The following is a 17,431-nucleotide window of genomic DNA, read 5'->3' as shown; positions in this document are numbered from 1 at the left end:
TAACTTAGTGAGACCCCGGTTTCAAAATAAAGAATAAAAAATAGGACTGGGGTATAGCTTGGAGGTCAAATGTCCCCAGGTTCCATCCCCAGACCCCCCCCACACACACACAAGCACAGAATGTTTAGTGATTATTTGACAGTCAATCTAGCAGACATGTTTTTGTTGTTCAACTACACAGTTTTCTACATTCTTTGATAATAAACAGTCCTATGAAGTCTTGAGGCAGGGACTTTTCCATATTTACTTCTAGAAGATATAAAAATGACAAACACTTTAAGGTTCTTCATCATGTAAATTTACTCTCTAAAAGAGTGATTACACATATTTAGACTGCCAACAGCAATTTGTAGACATATCCATTTAACCACACCATCATACAAGAAAAAGATGGAGTGCTTTTTGATTACAAAAGCAAAAAACAGTGTTTTTTATTTGAATTTACTTTTCTTGGCTGATTAGTGAAATTGTATTTTGTATTTCTTCTGTTATGTAATGCTTTTTCAATTAAGGCCTAAAAACAGATGTTTCATAAAGTGGTAGAATTAAAATTTCTTTAACTCCTTTAAAATGGGATAAACTTATCTTTCTGGGATAATTATAAAAATTATAACCTGGATTTGTTTAATTCAATCATGTTAAAATGATTCTCATTCTTAAAATTCTAGGATAGTTAAATTATTCTTTCTTTCTTTCTTTATTTTTGTGGTAGTGGGGATTGGACTCAAGGACACTCTACCAGTGAGCTGCACCCCAAGCCCTTTTCAATTTTTTAAATTTTGAGACAGGGTCTCTCTAAGTGGCTGAGGCTAGCCTCAACTTGTTCTAACAGTTTGCAATTAAAACCACATAAGAAGGGCTGAGCATATAGTTCAGTGATAGTCTGCCTAGTACGTGAGGCCTTGGGTTTCAATAACAACAACAAAAAATAAATAAATAAAAATCACTATACTATTCCTGACTTCACAACAAACACATGTAAAGTTTCCTTATTTCAAAATGGTAAAGGTTGGGAGGTGGAATTTGAGTATTTTCTCTTTTCTCCATCCTGTCAGACATTTGTTCATGGTGTGGCAAACTTGGGGATTTGGAAGAAACCATCTTTGAAGATGATGAGATTTGCTGTGGTTAAAACGTCTGAACAAAGAAATGGCTGGATTCCAGCCAGGAGGAGTGCCAGACAAACTCCTCAGCGATCTGATCACAGAGCTGGAAACATAATTAAAACCACCAGACCACAGAAGGTGTTTTACATTTAAACAAGGAATTTCATCACAGACGGGGTCCATAAGAGATCACCAAGAAAAAAAGTAACAACTCGAGAATCACTACACCCACCCACAGCCCTTAAGGAATCCTGTGTGGCTCAGGGTGCAGCTGGAGGTTCGCTTGTGGCAGCCAAGATTAAGGAGAAAGAAAAGTCAAGAGAGAAGAGTCAGCTGGGCGTGGGGGCGCACGCCTATAATCCCAGCATTTGAGAAGCGGAGCCCAGAAGGTAACAGTTCGCAGACAGCCTCAGCCACTTGGCGAGGCCCTTTACAACACAGTTGAGACCCTGTTTCAAAAATAAAAAGACTAAAAAATAGGGATGGGGGTGTAGCTTAGAGGTTCGAAGCCAACCGTGCGCGCTGGCTTAGGAGACCCTGTTTCCAAATTTAAAAAATGTAAAAATAGGTCTGGGAGTGTAGCCCAGAGGTAGAAGGGCTTTCAGGAGCCCCAGTACCACACACACACACACACACACACACACACACACACAAAAATTAACTTCCAAGGGCAACCCAAAACCAACTAAAATCACTTTCTGCCAGACACTGTGGCACATGCCTGCAGTCAGTCCCAGCTCTTCAAGAAGCTTGAGCCTGGTAGTGCAAAGCCAGCCTGGGCAACATGCAGATCATGGTGCCAAAAAAAGAAACAAACAAACAAACAAAAAATTTTTTTAAATCAAAGCCAAAAGCACCCTTTTCCCTGGCATCTTTCCCCAGGCCACAACCCCTGCCTTCCTTCTGCCCTCCTTCAGTGGGGCCCTGCAACCTGCTCACAACACCACAAGCCAATAGAGTTGAGCTCTTTCTGTTTCCTAGCGGCATCTCCTTGGTGCCTTGAAATTGCTCACAGTAATGCTTACATCATGGAAGTGGGCAGATGCTACCATCAGGGCTGTCTGTCTCCTCTCGGAGAGGAAAGTCTCTTGTTCCGCCTACTCTTCCTACTTTATGTTGCACATCCGTACCTGTCTCAGACCCACTATAGTTCACAGCAATTAGTGTCCAGGAATGAGAGTAGGTACGCTGGCTGTAATGACCTCAGAAGTATGCTGAGCTGAAGACTTCTTACATCTCCATCTTCTCAGAGGTAGCAACAAGACACACAAACTCTCTCTCTCCTGACACTGACTTTTCTAGGGTTCTCTTGTTTAACTTCTCAATTTTCTATAAATCTGTGTGTCTCATTGGTGGGTAAAATCATCATTTGGAGGGCAACATTTCCTTAAAATGCTGCCCTTCGGATTAATATATTTTCCCAGTTTAATTTTTATGAAAGAAATTAATTTGTAAGCTGGTTGTGGTGGCACACTCTTGTAATCTTGGTACTTGGGAGGCTGAGACAGGAGGATAGCAGGTTTGCGGTCAGTCTCAGCAACTGAGTGAGGCCCTCTGCAACTTAATGAGACCCCGTTCCAAAATAAAGAATAAAAAGTCAGGCCGGGGGTATAGCTCGGAGGTAGAATGAGCCCTTGGGTTCAATCCCCAGTACCACAAAAAAATTAATTTGCATACACATATGACCCAATATTTTAGTAAAATCTGTTCATTACTTTTTAGAGTAACTATACTAAAAGAAAAATATTTCAAGAAAACAAAAAAGGATACAAATTATTTCTAGGATATTTTGTATTCTTTTGGCATTATCAAAGATGGACAATCAATATCTTTCATGAGTGCTAGTATTTTCTTGTGTATGCATGTAATTTATAAATGTTGCTTTTTCAAAAATGAATGTCAAGCCGGGTGGTGGTGCACATCTGGAATCCTACTAGTTGGGAGGCTGAGACAGAACTGCAGGTATGAAACCAGCTTCAACAATTTAGCAAGATTCTCAGCAACCTAGTGAGACCCTGTTTCAAAACAAAAAATAAAAAGGGCTGGAGGTGTAGGTTGAAGGTAAAATGACCCTGAGTTCAATCTTCAGCTCTAAAAAAAAAAAATTAAGTTTTTGAAGCAGAAAATTCTTGCAAATAATTAGTAAATCAATTAATAAACTGAACTGAACTGGTGAAGTGGTAGAAAGGTTCACATTAAAACCAGTATTTAAATCTGGGTGTGGTGGTGCACGCTTGTGATCCAAAATATGAAAGGCTTACACAATGATTATCAAATTAAAAAGTGGCAGATGTTTTTGTGCCTATTAGTAAGATATCCATATCTTTCTAATTTCATTTTCCCTAAAATTTCTCCTTAGATATTTTCTTTTTTCAGAAACATTTTTCTCTGAAAATTTTTTATCTTACTTATATGCTTTTAAAATATAGTGTTTTCCCTCCCTCATTTTTTCCCCAGTGATTGTAAAGTATCCCTCCCTCTTAAGATACTTTCACATCTAGCCAATTCTTTTATGCATCTCCTAATCACATAGCGCCACCTGCTGGTGACCACAGGACCGAAAGTCAGCTTTGAGGTTTTTTTAGAGACCTTAAAATACCATAGAAAATTTCCATTTATTTTTCTAAAAATATGGGACAACAGGATATAAAATTACCGTATGGATGCAGTGGACTCTACGATATCTCTCGTAAGTTTCAGAATATTATAGTAATACATTCATATCCATGTTTACAGAAGTATAACTCATAATAATCAAAGTATGGAACCAACCTAGGTGCCCGTGTGCCCAATATTTACATTAGTATGACTAGTATTTACATACTGTTCCCTGAAAGGAAAAGTTTATGCTTTATCCATGTACAATGTTCAACTCCATTTCTGATATCCTCAGCAACTGTTCAAAGTCATGCAACACCTGAGTTTGCTTCATATCTGAAGCATGCTCTTGATCAAGTTTGAACTGTTCCATTTTCCCTTCACTTTCTGTCAGTTCTTTATTTGCAGGGGTGAGGAATGGAGAAATGTATGCTTCCCAGCGTATCATCCTCTTGTTCATCTCCTCCAGCTTCTGATTCATCCATCTATTATTTAAAAGTCATTTCATTTGGCTTCAGGCCTTCGCAGTTCCTATTAAAATCGGGAGGATTTCCCTCCCATCTGGACCATTCCTGAACAATTTATCTATAAGTTTTTAGTTGTAATACCCTTCATTTCTTCTTAATACATCCTGTACTCTTTTTTTTTTATCTTGCAAAGTTTGGTTTATTTATGGATGTGATCGTTTCTTACCTACTTCTGAGGATTTTAATACCTTCAGGTTCTGTTTCTTGAATTTCATATATTAAACAGCCCGTTGTTTTATTTTACCTCAGGCTTTGCTAGTAATATTGCGGGCTGTCAGCAAATAGAGATATTTAACCAGACAAATCTGCAGGCGGGCGTGTGAGAGCGCGGTTGGTCCAGGCCCCCAGATACCACAAAGTTAGCTGTGACTCTGAATGTGCCAAGCAATGTTTGGCAGAAGCTGAGCATCAACGCAGGGAAAGTTTAGGGTCGGCCCCAGGCCAAGGAGAAGAAGGTGGGCAAGAGTGCGCAAACTCCTGCGGAAGGATGCTTCTTTCACTACCCTTGCTAACACGGCTGGCCTGAAAGAATCCTCAATTATTCTTCCTCCCAACGTCCTGTGCATTTTTTTCATACCAGGAATTCATCATGTATTTCTAATGGATTTTGTATATTAATTGTGTTATGGTTTGTCTGTACTGAGACAGTGTGAACAATCAGTATGAAGGCGAAGCCTGTCTACCTCCTTAGAGGCTGCATCTACAATGCACATAGGTTAGTCAATAAATATTTCTTTTTTTGCATTACTGGGGATTACAAGTAATTACCAGCTATACCCCCCAGCTCTCTTTTATTATTTATTTTGAAACAGTGTCTCACTGAGTTGCAGAGGGCCTCACAAGTTGCTGAGGCTGGCTGCAAACCTGCGATCCTTCTGTCTCAGCCTTCCAAATATTAGGATTACAAGCATGCGCCATCACGCCTGGATTCAATAAGTATTTCTTAAGAAGAAGATATAAAATTATTACATATGCCTCAGAATCAAGTCCATTAAGAAATCTCTACTATCCTACAATAAAAGGAAATTCAAATCTGCATAATAGAAATATATAATATACTACCTATAGATTTATGGTAATTAACTTAATATGATCATCACTTATACAGTCCTAATTTTTCTTTATACACACTCTACCTCTCATGTATACAACCACATTATTAAGCAGCCAATACAAGAATTAAGCCTTTCTAGTTTATGAATACCATAAAACTGCTATGTAACTTGACAAAAAAATTCCAATGAAGTTTCAACTACATCTTAAGAGCAATAAATTAAGCAATTTGAATTAATTTTTGTCAATAGCAAAACTCTTGCTATTTGACTGTGGATCTCAATGAGGCTGAGAAGGCCTGTCAAGCCTGTGTATACAGTCAATAGTACTCAACAAGACCTGTGGCTCAGATCTTCCCAGACCTTCAAAGAAAATACTTCTTCCTGGGATCTGGTACAGTGAAATCTGGTACCCACCATAGTGGCCTCTCTTCTCTGCCCACCGGGCAGACGTTTCTTGTCGTTTTCTATATTCTTTCTATAGCCTCATAGAAGTTCACCGGTTTTCAGCACCATCTTCATATTGCAGCCCCAAATGCTTCTCAGCCAACCTACATCTCCTGAGATCCAAGGCCTTATTGCTAATGAACTGATATCGTCAAATGTAAGTTGAGCGAATACCATTTGCCCGTGCTTATCAACAACTCCTTTCTATAGGTCATACTGATACCTCTATCTTCCCGAGCATGCAAGCCAAGAGCCAGGGAATCACACTCTCCCCTCTTCCTCACCACACACCTTCCTGACCAACCAGGCAAGCCCTGTTGAATTCATCTTCTTAAAATTCCTCATCTATAGCTTCCCCTTCCATCCCCCTTCCCAGATGTTCAAAGGTATCTAGCCTGTGCCCATTACTTAACAAAACAGAAAAAGATTTCAATTTGGAGTTTGTATTAAGGTATATAAAAACACAAAGTTTATATGTAAACTAATCTATGCCATCAGCATCAAATTCAGTTAATTAAAAAATGTGAGGAACTTACTTAAATGGCGTAAACCAAAATGATAAAGTAGCTTCTTTTTTCAGAGTCATTTTCACCTGGAAACCAAGCATGAAATGTTTTATTACATTAAGGTGACAAAAATTAATGAATTTCATTTTGAAAGATAAATATTCATTAAAATGGTTCTTCAGGGATGGCTACCTACTTTGAAAATAAATGGTATTTATGTTATTATATTGTTTCATATATAAAGAAAAATGTAACACTATTTTACTTTCTTAATAAACTGAGAATTAAGCATACAACCCTACAGTCCTGCAAAACAACACACCGCAATGGAATTAAAACTGTTCTTCTTCAACTCTTTGAAAACAAAATAAGCCAATGTTTTAGTCAGAGTCACCTCTTTAAGTTGTAATGTACCTAACAACATGCAAGAATAAAAAAAAAAAATGTTGCGATTTCTAACTCAATTTCTATGGGACAAATTCAAACCAATAAAGATTCAACTTGTAGTCTTTCTAAGCAAATGTGGAGATCCTACAAGAGAAACACTCCTCAAAGGCAAGTCTACACCTTCTGAGTCATGGAACATGTACCTCAGGAACGTGAAACATTATGACATTCGTAAGTATACAGAATCTAAAGATAATAGATTATAGGAAACAATTGATTAGAACACATAATCAAGTATTTACACTTACTACATTCAATCTTCAAATTATAGCATTGTGCATTTTTGCGTGTCTTTTTTTTTTCTTTTACCTTGAACTGTTCAAGAATCTGTACTGCATTTGTAAGCATGCTTTCTGCTTTGAAGAGATCAGTGCTGTTAAGATAATCCACAGGAAGGGTTCCCTGCAGACAATAAGTACCAGCTTAGTATTAGTATTAGAAAAACTTGGGCTATCCTCATAAAACAAAGCAGACTTAAGAGAGAAGCAGTAAAGATAAGACCTACAGACAAATCACAGGATTAAGTAAAGGACCTTTTTAAGAACCCATAACTGAAAGATATTCTTTTTCTCACAAAGTACACGTAATAAAGTAAATAAAGCAAACAAGATGAGTTAAAGTCCATGAAACCTAACACTCACTGAGAGATTACTGCTATGGTTTGGGTAAAAGGTCCATATGTTTATAAGGCTTGGTCATTGGTTTGGCCCTTTTGGGGAGTGATAGAAACCTTAAAAGCTGGAGCCTAGTGGGAGGTCTTTAGGTAACTGTAAGCTAACCCTCAGAGAAGACTGTGGACTCAATCTTTCCCTTTCTCTCACTTCCTGGCCGTGAGGCAACTGCTTTTATTCCACCAAGTGCTCTCACCATGATGGGTCACCATGCACTGAAACCTCTAAAACTGTGAGCCATGCTAAACTTTTTATCTTTATAAGTTGATTGTCTTGGGTATATGTTATAGTGGTGAAAAACTGTCTAACACAATCACTATGCGTTGTTTTTACACACAAAAACCAATCACTGTGGCGGGCTACAGCTAGCATACTTAAAAAAAAAGATAATAAGACATAGACAAGTATAGTGTATACTTTTATTTATATACAAGCATACATACACAAACACACTAATCTAATGACTGTCAGGGTCGTATTACTCAGGGATTTGAGTTAGATGGCATTATTTTTTCAGTTAAAATTGTTTTTGAATTGCTAGTAAGAGTTGCTAATTGGAACTGGGTATGGTGATACATGTCTGTAATGGGAACTGGCCCTGTTTCAAAATTTATATATATGTGTATATGTGTGTGTGTGTGTATACATATATGTATATGTATATGTATATATGTATATGTATATATGTATATGGACTAGGGTGTAGCTCAGAGGTAGAATGCCCCAGAGTTAAATCCTCAAACTTATATAAATATAATGTGTGTATGTATGTGGAGAAGGAGTAGCTGTTTGGAATGGACAGTCTTTGTTTCATTTTTGGCTTTTCTGGATCCAGACCCATTCTTAATAGCGTTTTCTGCTGAGAAATCTTCTTCACTTGTTGTAGTATGGGGGGGGGGTGTCTCTAATCCGGGGACTTGCTCTACCTTACTAAACCTAGGCAAGTAACCCCAAGTCAGCCCATCTGGAACCTGACTATTGAGAGTAAAGGAATAGGCACAGGCACAGGTATAAGGCTGCCCGGCTCTGGTGTCAGCCTAAGGAGAACCATCCTGCACAGCACTGAGGCTGTGCTTCCTTCTGGGTCTCTAGAGCTCTGTTGAGTCCTGGTAACTTCCAAGCCTGGTTTTGGAACATTCTTATGATTCAGCAAACGAACAATATCTTTTTAATAATTTCTCTTTACACTGTTTACAATCAAAAAGTTATATATTTTTATCACCTGGAACTAGAATACAAATATACAAATCATAGTTTAGAAAATAAAAATGTGAAGGAAAGCTATTTGGCTTGTCTTCCATGTTTAGATTAATAAGACACTCAAATGTGAGACATTACATATTTAGAAATATACAGTTTTAAATCTAAATAAAATTATATAGGAACACAAGAGTTAGTTTTACTGTGTAATCTTAATGCTGAATAATGATAATAAAATTTTATTCCTTACCACTGAATTAAGAGGATAGGGAATTCCAATAAGAGAAGCCATTAGTGGTGCAACATCAGCCTATAAATAGAAAAAATTATTCTAAAAAGTCTATAGATATAAACAAAGAAACAATTTAATACAACTATAGTTTGAAATATAACTATGATATTATAATCCATTACTCTCACTTACTTACACTCAAGTTACTATTCTCTAAAAAATGTCATTTGCTAACAGTACATGAATTTCATAAAAATAGAAAAGTATCCAAGAATTCTTTGTAAAATGTACCAAAAAGTACTTATCCTATTATAAAAATTATGTATCCCATAATTCAGCAATTCGCCATTTATTCAAGTTTTCTAGAACTAATGCTAAAGGATGCCTTCAGGAGTTAGAAAATAGATAACAATAGTAGAGTTTAAGGAGAAATGTGTACATTAGAGAAAGAAGGTAGCCAGGCATGGTAGCACATGCCTATAATCCCAGGCCTTGGGAGCCCGAGACAGGAGGACAGCTAGACCCTCAGCAAGTTAGTGAGACCCTGTCTCAAAATAAAAAATTAAAAGTACTGGCAGTGTAGCTCAGAGGTAAAATGCCCTGGGTTCAATTCCAAGTATAAAAACACAAAGTGTGTATCAAAAGGATGCTTGGCCAGGCTAGGTGTCTTCAAATTCATCGGCTGTTCCTTTTCAGATTCCTTCTTCAGTCCCTCATTTAAAGTGAGAGTTTGTTGTGCTTGGTGCAGGCTCTTAATCCTTTTCACTTTTTACCATTTGTTCTATCTTACATACCATCTCCTAGAGAACTGTAAACGAATTGTAAACCTCCAAAGTCTTCCTCTAATTTGTTCATACTGAAGCCAGAAGAATTCTTGTACAAAACATTGAACTATGTCCCTCCCCAGGGCTTCAAACCCTTCAAGGGCTTCCCCGACCCTTTGTAACTGTGTCCATATGGCTTATAAGATGCCACAGAATCGTGGCAACCTTCTGCCTCATCACACCACAGTCTCTGTGGCCGGGTACACTGGCCTTGTATGACATCCTCGAACACACCAGGTACCTTCCTATCAGACCTCACGGAAATGTTGCCCCTCTGTCTGGAAAGGCCACCAGTTTCCCCCTTGGCCTCGCAATTCCTGCTTCTTCTTCAAACTCGCCACAATCTTTGGCTTCTCAGGAAACCTTTGCTGACCACACAGCCTACCAGGTCTATCCACTCTCTGCTGTCATGGATGTATGTGCCTCGGTGATTATAGCTACAATTCCACATTCATAATAATTTGATTAGTGTCATTTCTCATCTCTAAGGAATAAGCTTTCCAGGGAGAAAACAGTGTTCCATTTGATTCCAGCACTATATCCTTTCAACATGGTATGAGGTTTAGCACACTACAGATGTATAACAGAGTCAACAGAAAGGATGAATCGATCCTTATCCAATACAGATATAAAGCAGCAGTATTAAAACGACAGGCCGAGTATTCCAACAGCAAGGGTTGGACCTATGTTCTCTTTCTAATTATGGTCCAGTGTTACTAGAAATAAAAGATGTGCTAATTTTGTGATCTTCAAATCATTCCTGTTCCATAGACAGTGATTTTTTGAAAATATAAATTAATAAATAGGCATTCTGATTTCATATGGTTTCATTTACTAACCAACAAACCAAACATGTTAACTAAAACATGTTAACTAAAACATGTTAACTAAAACATGTGAACTAAATATGTATCCATCCTGAGAGAAGAAACCAGTGTTGTTATATTGACAAGAAACAGGTTTCTGTAGTCATAGGCCTAAAAGTGACATCCCAGACCTTGCTTAGTAAATCACTGTTAGGAATGTCAACTTGTACATGACCTGGGAGGCAAGATACTTCAACCACTTCAGAAACCACATATCAATGATGCCATGCCCTCTACAAATAGAAGGTGCCAGGCATGGTGGCACACACTTGTAATCCCAGCACTTAGGAGGCTGAGACAGGAGGATCACAATTTGCAGCCAGCCGCAGCAACTTAGTGAGGCTCTCTGCAATTTAGTGAGACCCTATATCAAAATAAAAGAATAAAATTGGGCTGGCATGTATCTCAAAGGTAGAATACCCTGAATTATATCCACAGTATCACACATACAAAAATAATATGGTTGTTTAAGTAGCATGCCTTCAATAGTGACAATGGTGTGCTTCATATATGAATAGACAGTGCTACTAATCTATTAGGCTGGCCACACATTTTCTTATAAAAGAAGATTATATAGCTTATACTTAGTGCTGAGTAATTAGGCTTTCGTCATTTTTCCTCTGTTGTATTTGTAAGTCTGCTTGTTAGGTAAAAATTAAAACTAAAATCTAAAGGTAACACATATGTTAAAAAAATGTTATAATTGACATAATATGGCACAGAAACCCTTGATAGGACTTTGATTAAATCTGTGCTTAGAGAAGGCAATAAAACCATGACAAAACATCACAGAAATTTTACAAGAATGCAAATTTCAATTGACATAACAATTACCCAGTGTTATCTGGAGGAAGTATTTTTTCACTTGAGGTTTTTAAAATTTTGCCACAAGGGAGATTAGCTGGGCTAAAATATTTGCACTAAAAATATTCTCCTTTAGTATAAAAATATTTTGGAAAATCTTGTATCATTTTTCTTTTTATTAATGGGCATATTATTAATGATAAATTATTATCGTTCATATTTTTATCTAGCTTCTCACGGGAGATAAAGTTTAATTTGAACAAAATTGAATTGTGATGGATACCTGATTGATATCTCTCCTTTTCCAGTTCTCCAGTTTCCATTCTGAAAGACACAATCAGACACAAGCTCTGAAACTACAATTTTTTAAAAAATCATTTGATTTTTAAAAGTATTCGAAACTTCAAGGAAAGCATAATTACTGTGAATATATCTCTCTTTTAAAACAAGTATGGATGCTTAAAAAGGCAAAGGTATATGTTGTTTAAAAGAATTACCCAAAAAAACAAATATTAGAGGTTTGCTGTGATTTATTAAGCTTTTAGTTGTTCATTTGGAGAAAATTGTTTCAAAACAGCCAAGGCTAAGGAAGGAAAGACTGAAGTTAAAAAAAAAAAAAGCACATGATAACGACAGTCAGCATGTCCACAATGCATTACAATCCTATTTCAGAGAGTAATTAATTGATAACACAAGTCAACGTAAGTTTTTGTTTTGTTTTGTCTGTGATGACGGTTGCTTGCACATTTTAAGTAGCTGGGATGTTCCCATGATTACTGCCCTCAAATGTTTAAAGTAGTATATTGAGTTACTATCACTTTCTAATATAGTTTACAGCTCTTAAAAAATGAGGAGGAATGCGTCAGTCTTAGTGTGACCAAACTGAACCTTGAAAGCAGACGTAACACAACAGTACTTCCTGGAATCTTTGCCAGGCTTGAAGTGCCTGGGAGCCAGGTCTAACACATCCCCAGGAGAGGGGTGCAACCCCACAGGGACCGGCCGCCAGGGCGGGATGGACGGTCCAGGGTTCAGCTAACTCTGCCGCCCATGGCACTGTAGGACTTGACGTTTCGTTCTATTCTAAAATAGATCAGGGCTGCCAAGCGAAATGCACTTTGTCAAATGTAAGGATCTTCTTCGTTCCTTCTTGTTTTTCTTTTTAAACCTTTCTTTCTGCCTCCTTCATTTTTTAAAATTAATTGTGTTCCTTGTCCAGTGCAGAAATGTCTCCTCTGCCAATCACTGAAGGAAGTTTAGAAATCTGGCTTATGCTGTTTTTATTGTCTGTATCAGACTTATGACCAGGCCTGCTTCTCTGTCAGCATTTTCCAAATTCTGTTGAACCACATTGACACCCCCTGTCTTGTTCTCTACCCCCTAAACTGCCCCCATTCTGTCCTCATGCTCTTGGGAGAAGAAAAAAAATCACTTTGTGTGTCCTAGCTCATTTGTTTCAAGAGAGAATCAACAGTGTGTGTCTTGAATAAATTGCTCTATTTTGACATTAGAAAAAAATTGCCTTCAAAGATGGCCTCATTCAGATGGGCGTGGTGGCTCAGGCTTGTAATCCCTGTGCCTGGGAGGCAGAGACAGGAGGATTGTGAAGTATGAAGCTAGCCGCACTGGCTTAAGAGACCCTGTTTCTTTCTTTCCTTCTTTCTTTCTTTCCTTCTTTCTTTCTTTCTCTCTCTCTCTCTCTCTCTCTCTCTCTCTCTCTTTCTTTCTTTCTTTCTTTTTTTTTGGTGGCACTGGGGTTCCTGGAAGCCCTTCTACCTCCGGGCTGCACTCCCAGACCTATTTTTACATTTTTATTTGGAAACAGGGTCTCCTATGCCAGCGCGCGCGGCTGGCTTCGAACCTGAGCAATCCTCCTGTCTCTGCCTCCCAAGTGTGGGGATTACAAGCGTGCGCCACCACGCCCGGCATGAGACCTTGTTTCTAAATTTAAAAAGTATAAAAATAGGTCTGGGAGTGTAGCCCGGAGGTATAAGGGTCTCCAGGAAGCCCAGTACCACGAAAAAAATAAAAAAGATGGCCTCATTCTCCCATCTCTCTACATATGAACTCAGAAACTTCAACAGACAGAAATCAACACAATTAATAAACAATAACCAAAACCAATGGTTTTAAGAGACCACTTTTTTTTCTTGTTTTACAATATACGATCAAATGGGTTCTAAGATACTTTTAGCTGAAATATCTTAGACATATCTTTCCTCTAAGGCAATAAATTTAAAAAAGCATTTTCCTGCTTCAACAAGGCAGCTGCCAAAAATTGACCGTAATTACCTGAAGAGAAAAAATTGCCCATCTTTTTCTTTATAACTAATATTCATCTGAGAGAAGAATAAAAACACATTCCTTCTGTGATGAATCATGAAATCATGTGACTCTACAACAGCAATTCACTGAGAAATCAAATGTCCAAATAAAGTCGAATCCCCTAAATACAAACACAACATTTTCCCTAGCTTCTCTCTGGATCCACGCTAACCCGTTTGCCAGTGAGCGGCGAGACAACTATCTCCTCCCGCCAGCACGCTGCTTCACACCTTTAGTGGCTTAGCCCCACACTCCGTTCAATCTGTATTCTTTCTTCACCAGGGCCTTTGATGGCTCACATCATCTACCTCCTGCTTGCTTGGTCCACCTTTCGCATCCCTGGACTGTCCTTTCAGGTGGTGGTACACAATATCATCCTCCCTTCCATCTTCAGACAAGCTCAGCTCTTCCCACTCTAGGACTCTAGGACTCTGCTGCTGTTATCCCCTCCTCCTGCCCCATCCTCTCCCTCACCTTCATCCACATGAATGGCCCCCTCTGCTCCTCACTGTGGCACCCAACCACGATTTGCTCATTCTACAAGACTATCCTACTAGCTGGGCATGGTGGTGCGCGCTTGTAATCCCAGCACTTGGGAAGCTGAGACAGAAGGATCCGGTTTCTTGGCCAGCCTCAGCTACTTAGTGAGGCCCTCTGCAACTTAGTGAGTCCCCATTTCAAAATAAAGAATAAAAAATAGGGCTGGGAGTGTAGTTCAGAGGTAGAATGCCCCTGGGTTCAATCCCCAGTACCATAAAAAAAAATCCTACTCCAAATATCGAAACTTCTGAGGTATTGCAAATGTTTAGACATGAATCAGGGTAGATTACAGGTGCTTAGACATGTGTGCACTTCAAGCTATATATACAGTCATGATTAGTGAACTAAACATGTTGGAGTTTTCAGGGCTGGGGATACGGCTCAGTGTCAGAGTGTGTACATAGCATATGCGAGGCCCTGGGTTGGATCCCTAGCAATAATACCAAAAGAAATTTGTTTTTCAGGAGTCCAATCCTATGTCTTATTATTTCATACTATTTTCCATCATGGCAGTTAACATAATCTACAACTTCTGCTTACAAATGTTTAAAGAAAAAACAATTTATATGGATAAACTTATCCATATAAAAAACATAAAACATTTTATCCATATTTAGCTGATCTCATTTTCTTTTACGATAGGGTCTCACTGTGTTGCCCAGGCTGGCCTCAAACTCCTGCATCTGAGCACTCCTCTGGCCCCAGCCTCTCTAGTGCCTTGAACGACAAGTACACACCACTGCACTCACGGGTTTATAATTGAAGACTCCTCTGAGAGTGTTAAGTTCTGCGAAAGCACACATATCTCAAAGATATATAGTAGATAAAAAAGAATACTTTATATTCTTTTCATTTTATGCTTAAATAAATCTAGAAAAACCATGACATGGTCCTGACCACCTCTTCTGGCCCTTGGTCAAATGCCTCCTCCATAGACCTGTGATTTGGTCTGCTGTGCTCCGCCAGCATTGATAAATGTGTAAGAAATGGCCCTCTGAACACTGCACCGTTTCTTACTGTAGACATGTCATTGAGGGCATAATTCACTGTGTCCTTCTATCTTCATTGGGACCTAAGCAAGAAATATCTCAGAACCACGTCAACCTTTTCATCTAATGGATACATCTTGCAGGTAACTGATTTTGTAGCTGATAGTATATTTTTTATTTGGGTTGGAAAATTGTAATCAAATTTATTTTTTACCTCTAAGAAATGCTGGGTACTGATTTTATCCATATTTAGCTGATCCCATTATCAAATTAATAAAGTTAATTTATAAACTGAGACACAAAAAAATTCAGCTTACCAGACATTGCAGTGGCCTGCTAGGAAATGTTAAAGAAAAATTAGCTCTGTAAGAAGAGAAAAAAAAAACAACCAACCAACCCTTTGATTTGTAGCATTTGCTTAGAAATAGTAATGACACATATATCAAAATGAGGGATTTAAAACTATAATTTCAGAAGTGATTTTTTAAATAAAATGTTTAATTTTTGCTTTATTTTCAAATGTGACACTTAGAAAAAATAAATAAAGATAACTATTTATACCTTTTAAGAAATTGTCAGCAAATTTTTGAGTTGATACTTTTTCAGGATACTTAATTCCAGCTCCCCAAGTGACTATAGGAGTTAAAGTTTCTGAAAAATGACCAGCCCCATGAGAACCTGTAAATAAGATACCAAAAAGAATAAGGCAAACATATAAGACTTATAGCAAAATATTTGCAAATATTTTGTTTTAAAGAGTTGATCTACATATTGCTACTTCTAACCACCATATTTCCGAATGCATTTTTTGTAACAGTTTAAAATGTTCCCTTAAAACAAGTCTGAGTACTAATTACATTACAAGTAGGCAAAAACTAAAACAACAATACCAACAAACCCAGAACATCTGCTGAGTGACTCTGGTTGAAAGAAAAAAATTAAAAACAGTAACATTAAGTGATGGAGAAGATATCATCATTACCAGAGTATGAGATTTTACTGAAGACAGAAAGAACAGAGGAGGGCTCTTTAGGGGAATAACAACGTAGGGTTGGAGCTAGTGGTGTTGGCCTCTGGGCAGGATGACAAGGTCTATGGATCCTTTCCTTCCAGGCCACTTGTAGCTGGTGTGGCTAATGGAAGCCCTTTATAAAGCGGACACAAATCACTAGAACTGTGCCCTGTGATTTGGGGACCAGAGCCTCATCTCTGCATTGTTTTGTTCTGAGTGCACAGTACTTTTGCCTTCAGATGCAACAAAAGCTCCTCCACGATAGGATTTCGGCAGTCCTGGGTCCCTGGGCGAGAGTCTTCACATCACTCCCTTTAACATCACACACAGTGCGTTCTACATAGACAAATTACAGGTACTTTTCATTTTCTCCATATTTTTCTACGTTCTCATTTGTAACTAATAATATATTTTGTTTTATAATCATAAAACATTTTATATAAGATCAATTATTTTGAAACACTAACGTTTTAAGCACATGATTATTCTCTGCTAGACATTTTGCATGTAACAAAACATCTAATCTTCTCAACATTCCAAGACACCTGAAAGCTATAGTCCCACTATTTTAATTATAAGATATATCACTTAAAGACAGACTAACCCCAATCTGTCATTCCATGATCGGAGGTAAATATAAATGCTGTTTTCCCGTCATTCCCATAAAACTGTTCAAAGAGGGACGTGATTTCTTTTACTCCATCATCAACTATCTTAATGTTGTCCTTATATTCTCTGTTTAAGAAGAAGAGCAAATTAAATCAATTTGGATAAATCAAACCTATTCAACATGGATTCATTACACTCAAAGTCAAGAACTCATTAAATTACTTTAATCTTTAGTATTTTAAAATCACAGCTGTTTAGATTACTGAAAATAATTGTTTTATCTCTTAATGAACAGAAGAACCTGAAATAGTTGAAAGTTAGGCAGGTGTTCTGCCACTGAGCTATTTTTTTCTGCAGATACATTTTAAGAAACTCTTTTCTAAAATCCCAAATGATATGATAATGACTTTCAAATTCATCTCTCTCATAATATAAACTACACTGTTTTGGCACCTTCATTGGTAAGCATCACTGTTTTAAGCATAAAATATTTTATCCTATAAAGTATTTGTGATATAAAACAGAATAATATGTCTTCAATGAATTATATTTAACCTTTCCATACAGTTAAACAAAGATGGGCTGATAGATTTTTTTTTTTTTTTTGGGGTACTGGGGATGGAGTACCATCCCCACGGGGGCATTCTACCCTATGCCTATTTTTTATTTTTTCTTT

General features: G+C 37.7%; 1 protein-coding gene across 1 annotated transcript in view; it reads right to left on the bottom strand.

Moving 5' to 3' along the window:
* Window positions 1-17,431, bottom strand: part of PIGN (phosphatidylinositol glycan anchor biosynthesis class N) — a gene marked incomplete at both ends in the record, with an annotated part of 98,152 nt that overhangs the window by 66,720 nt on the left and 14,001 nt on the right. The window contains 6 exons of the mRNA XM_080714674.1: window positions 6,267-6,322; window positions 6,993-7,085; window positions 8,805-8,864; window positions 11,564-11,604; window positions 15,696-15,812; window positions 16,751-16,881. Of these exons, the coding sequence (XP_080570800.1) occupies window positions 6,267-6,322; window positions 6,993-7,085; window positions 8,805-8,864; window positions 11,564-11,604; window positions 15,696-15,812; window positions 16,751-16,881 (498 nt within the window). The remainder of the gene's footprint in view (window positions 1-6,266; window positions 6,323-6,992; window positions 7,086-8,804; window positions 8,865-11,563; window positions 11,605-15,695; window positions 15,813-16,750; window positions 16,882-17,431) is intronic.

Source organism: Muscardinus avellanarius (genome assembly GCF_963383645.1).
Source record: "Muscardinus avellanarius genome assembly, chromosome: 17".
NCBI classification, from domain to species: domain Eukaryota; kingdom Metazoa; phylum Chordata; class Mammalia; order Rodentia; family Gliridae; genus Muscardinus; species Muscardinus avellanarius.
This window is presented reverse-complemented; position numbering and strand designations above follow the sequence as displayed.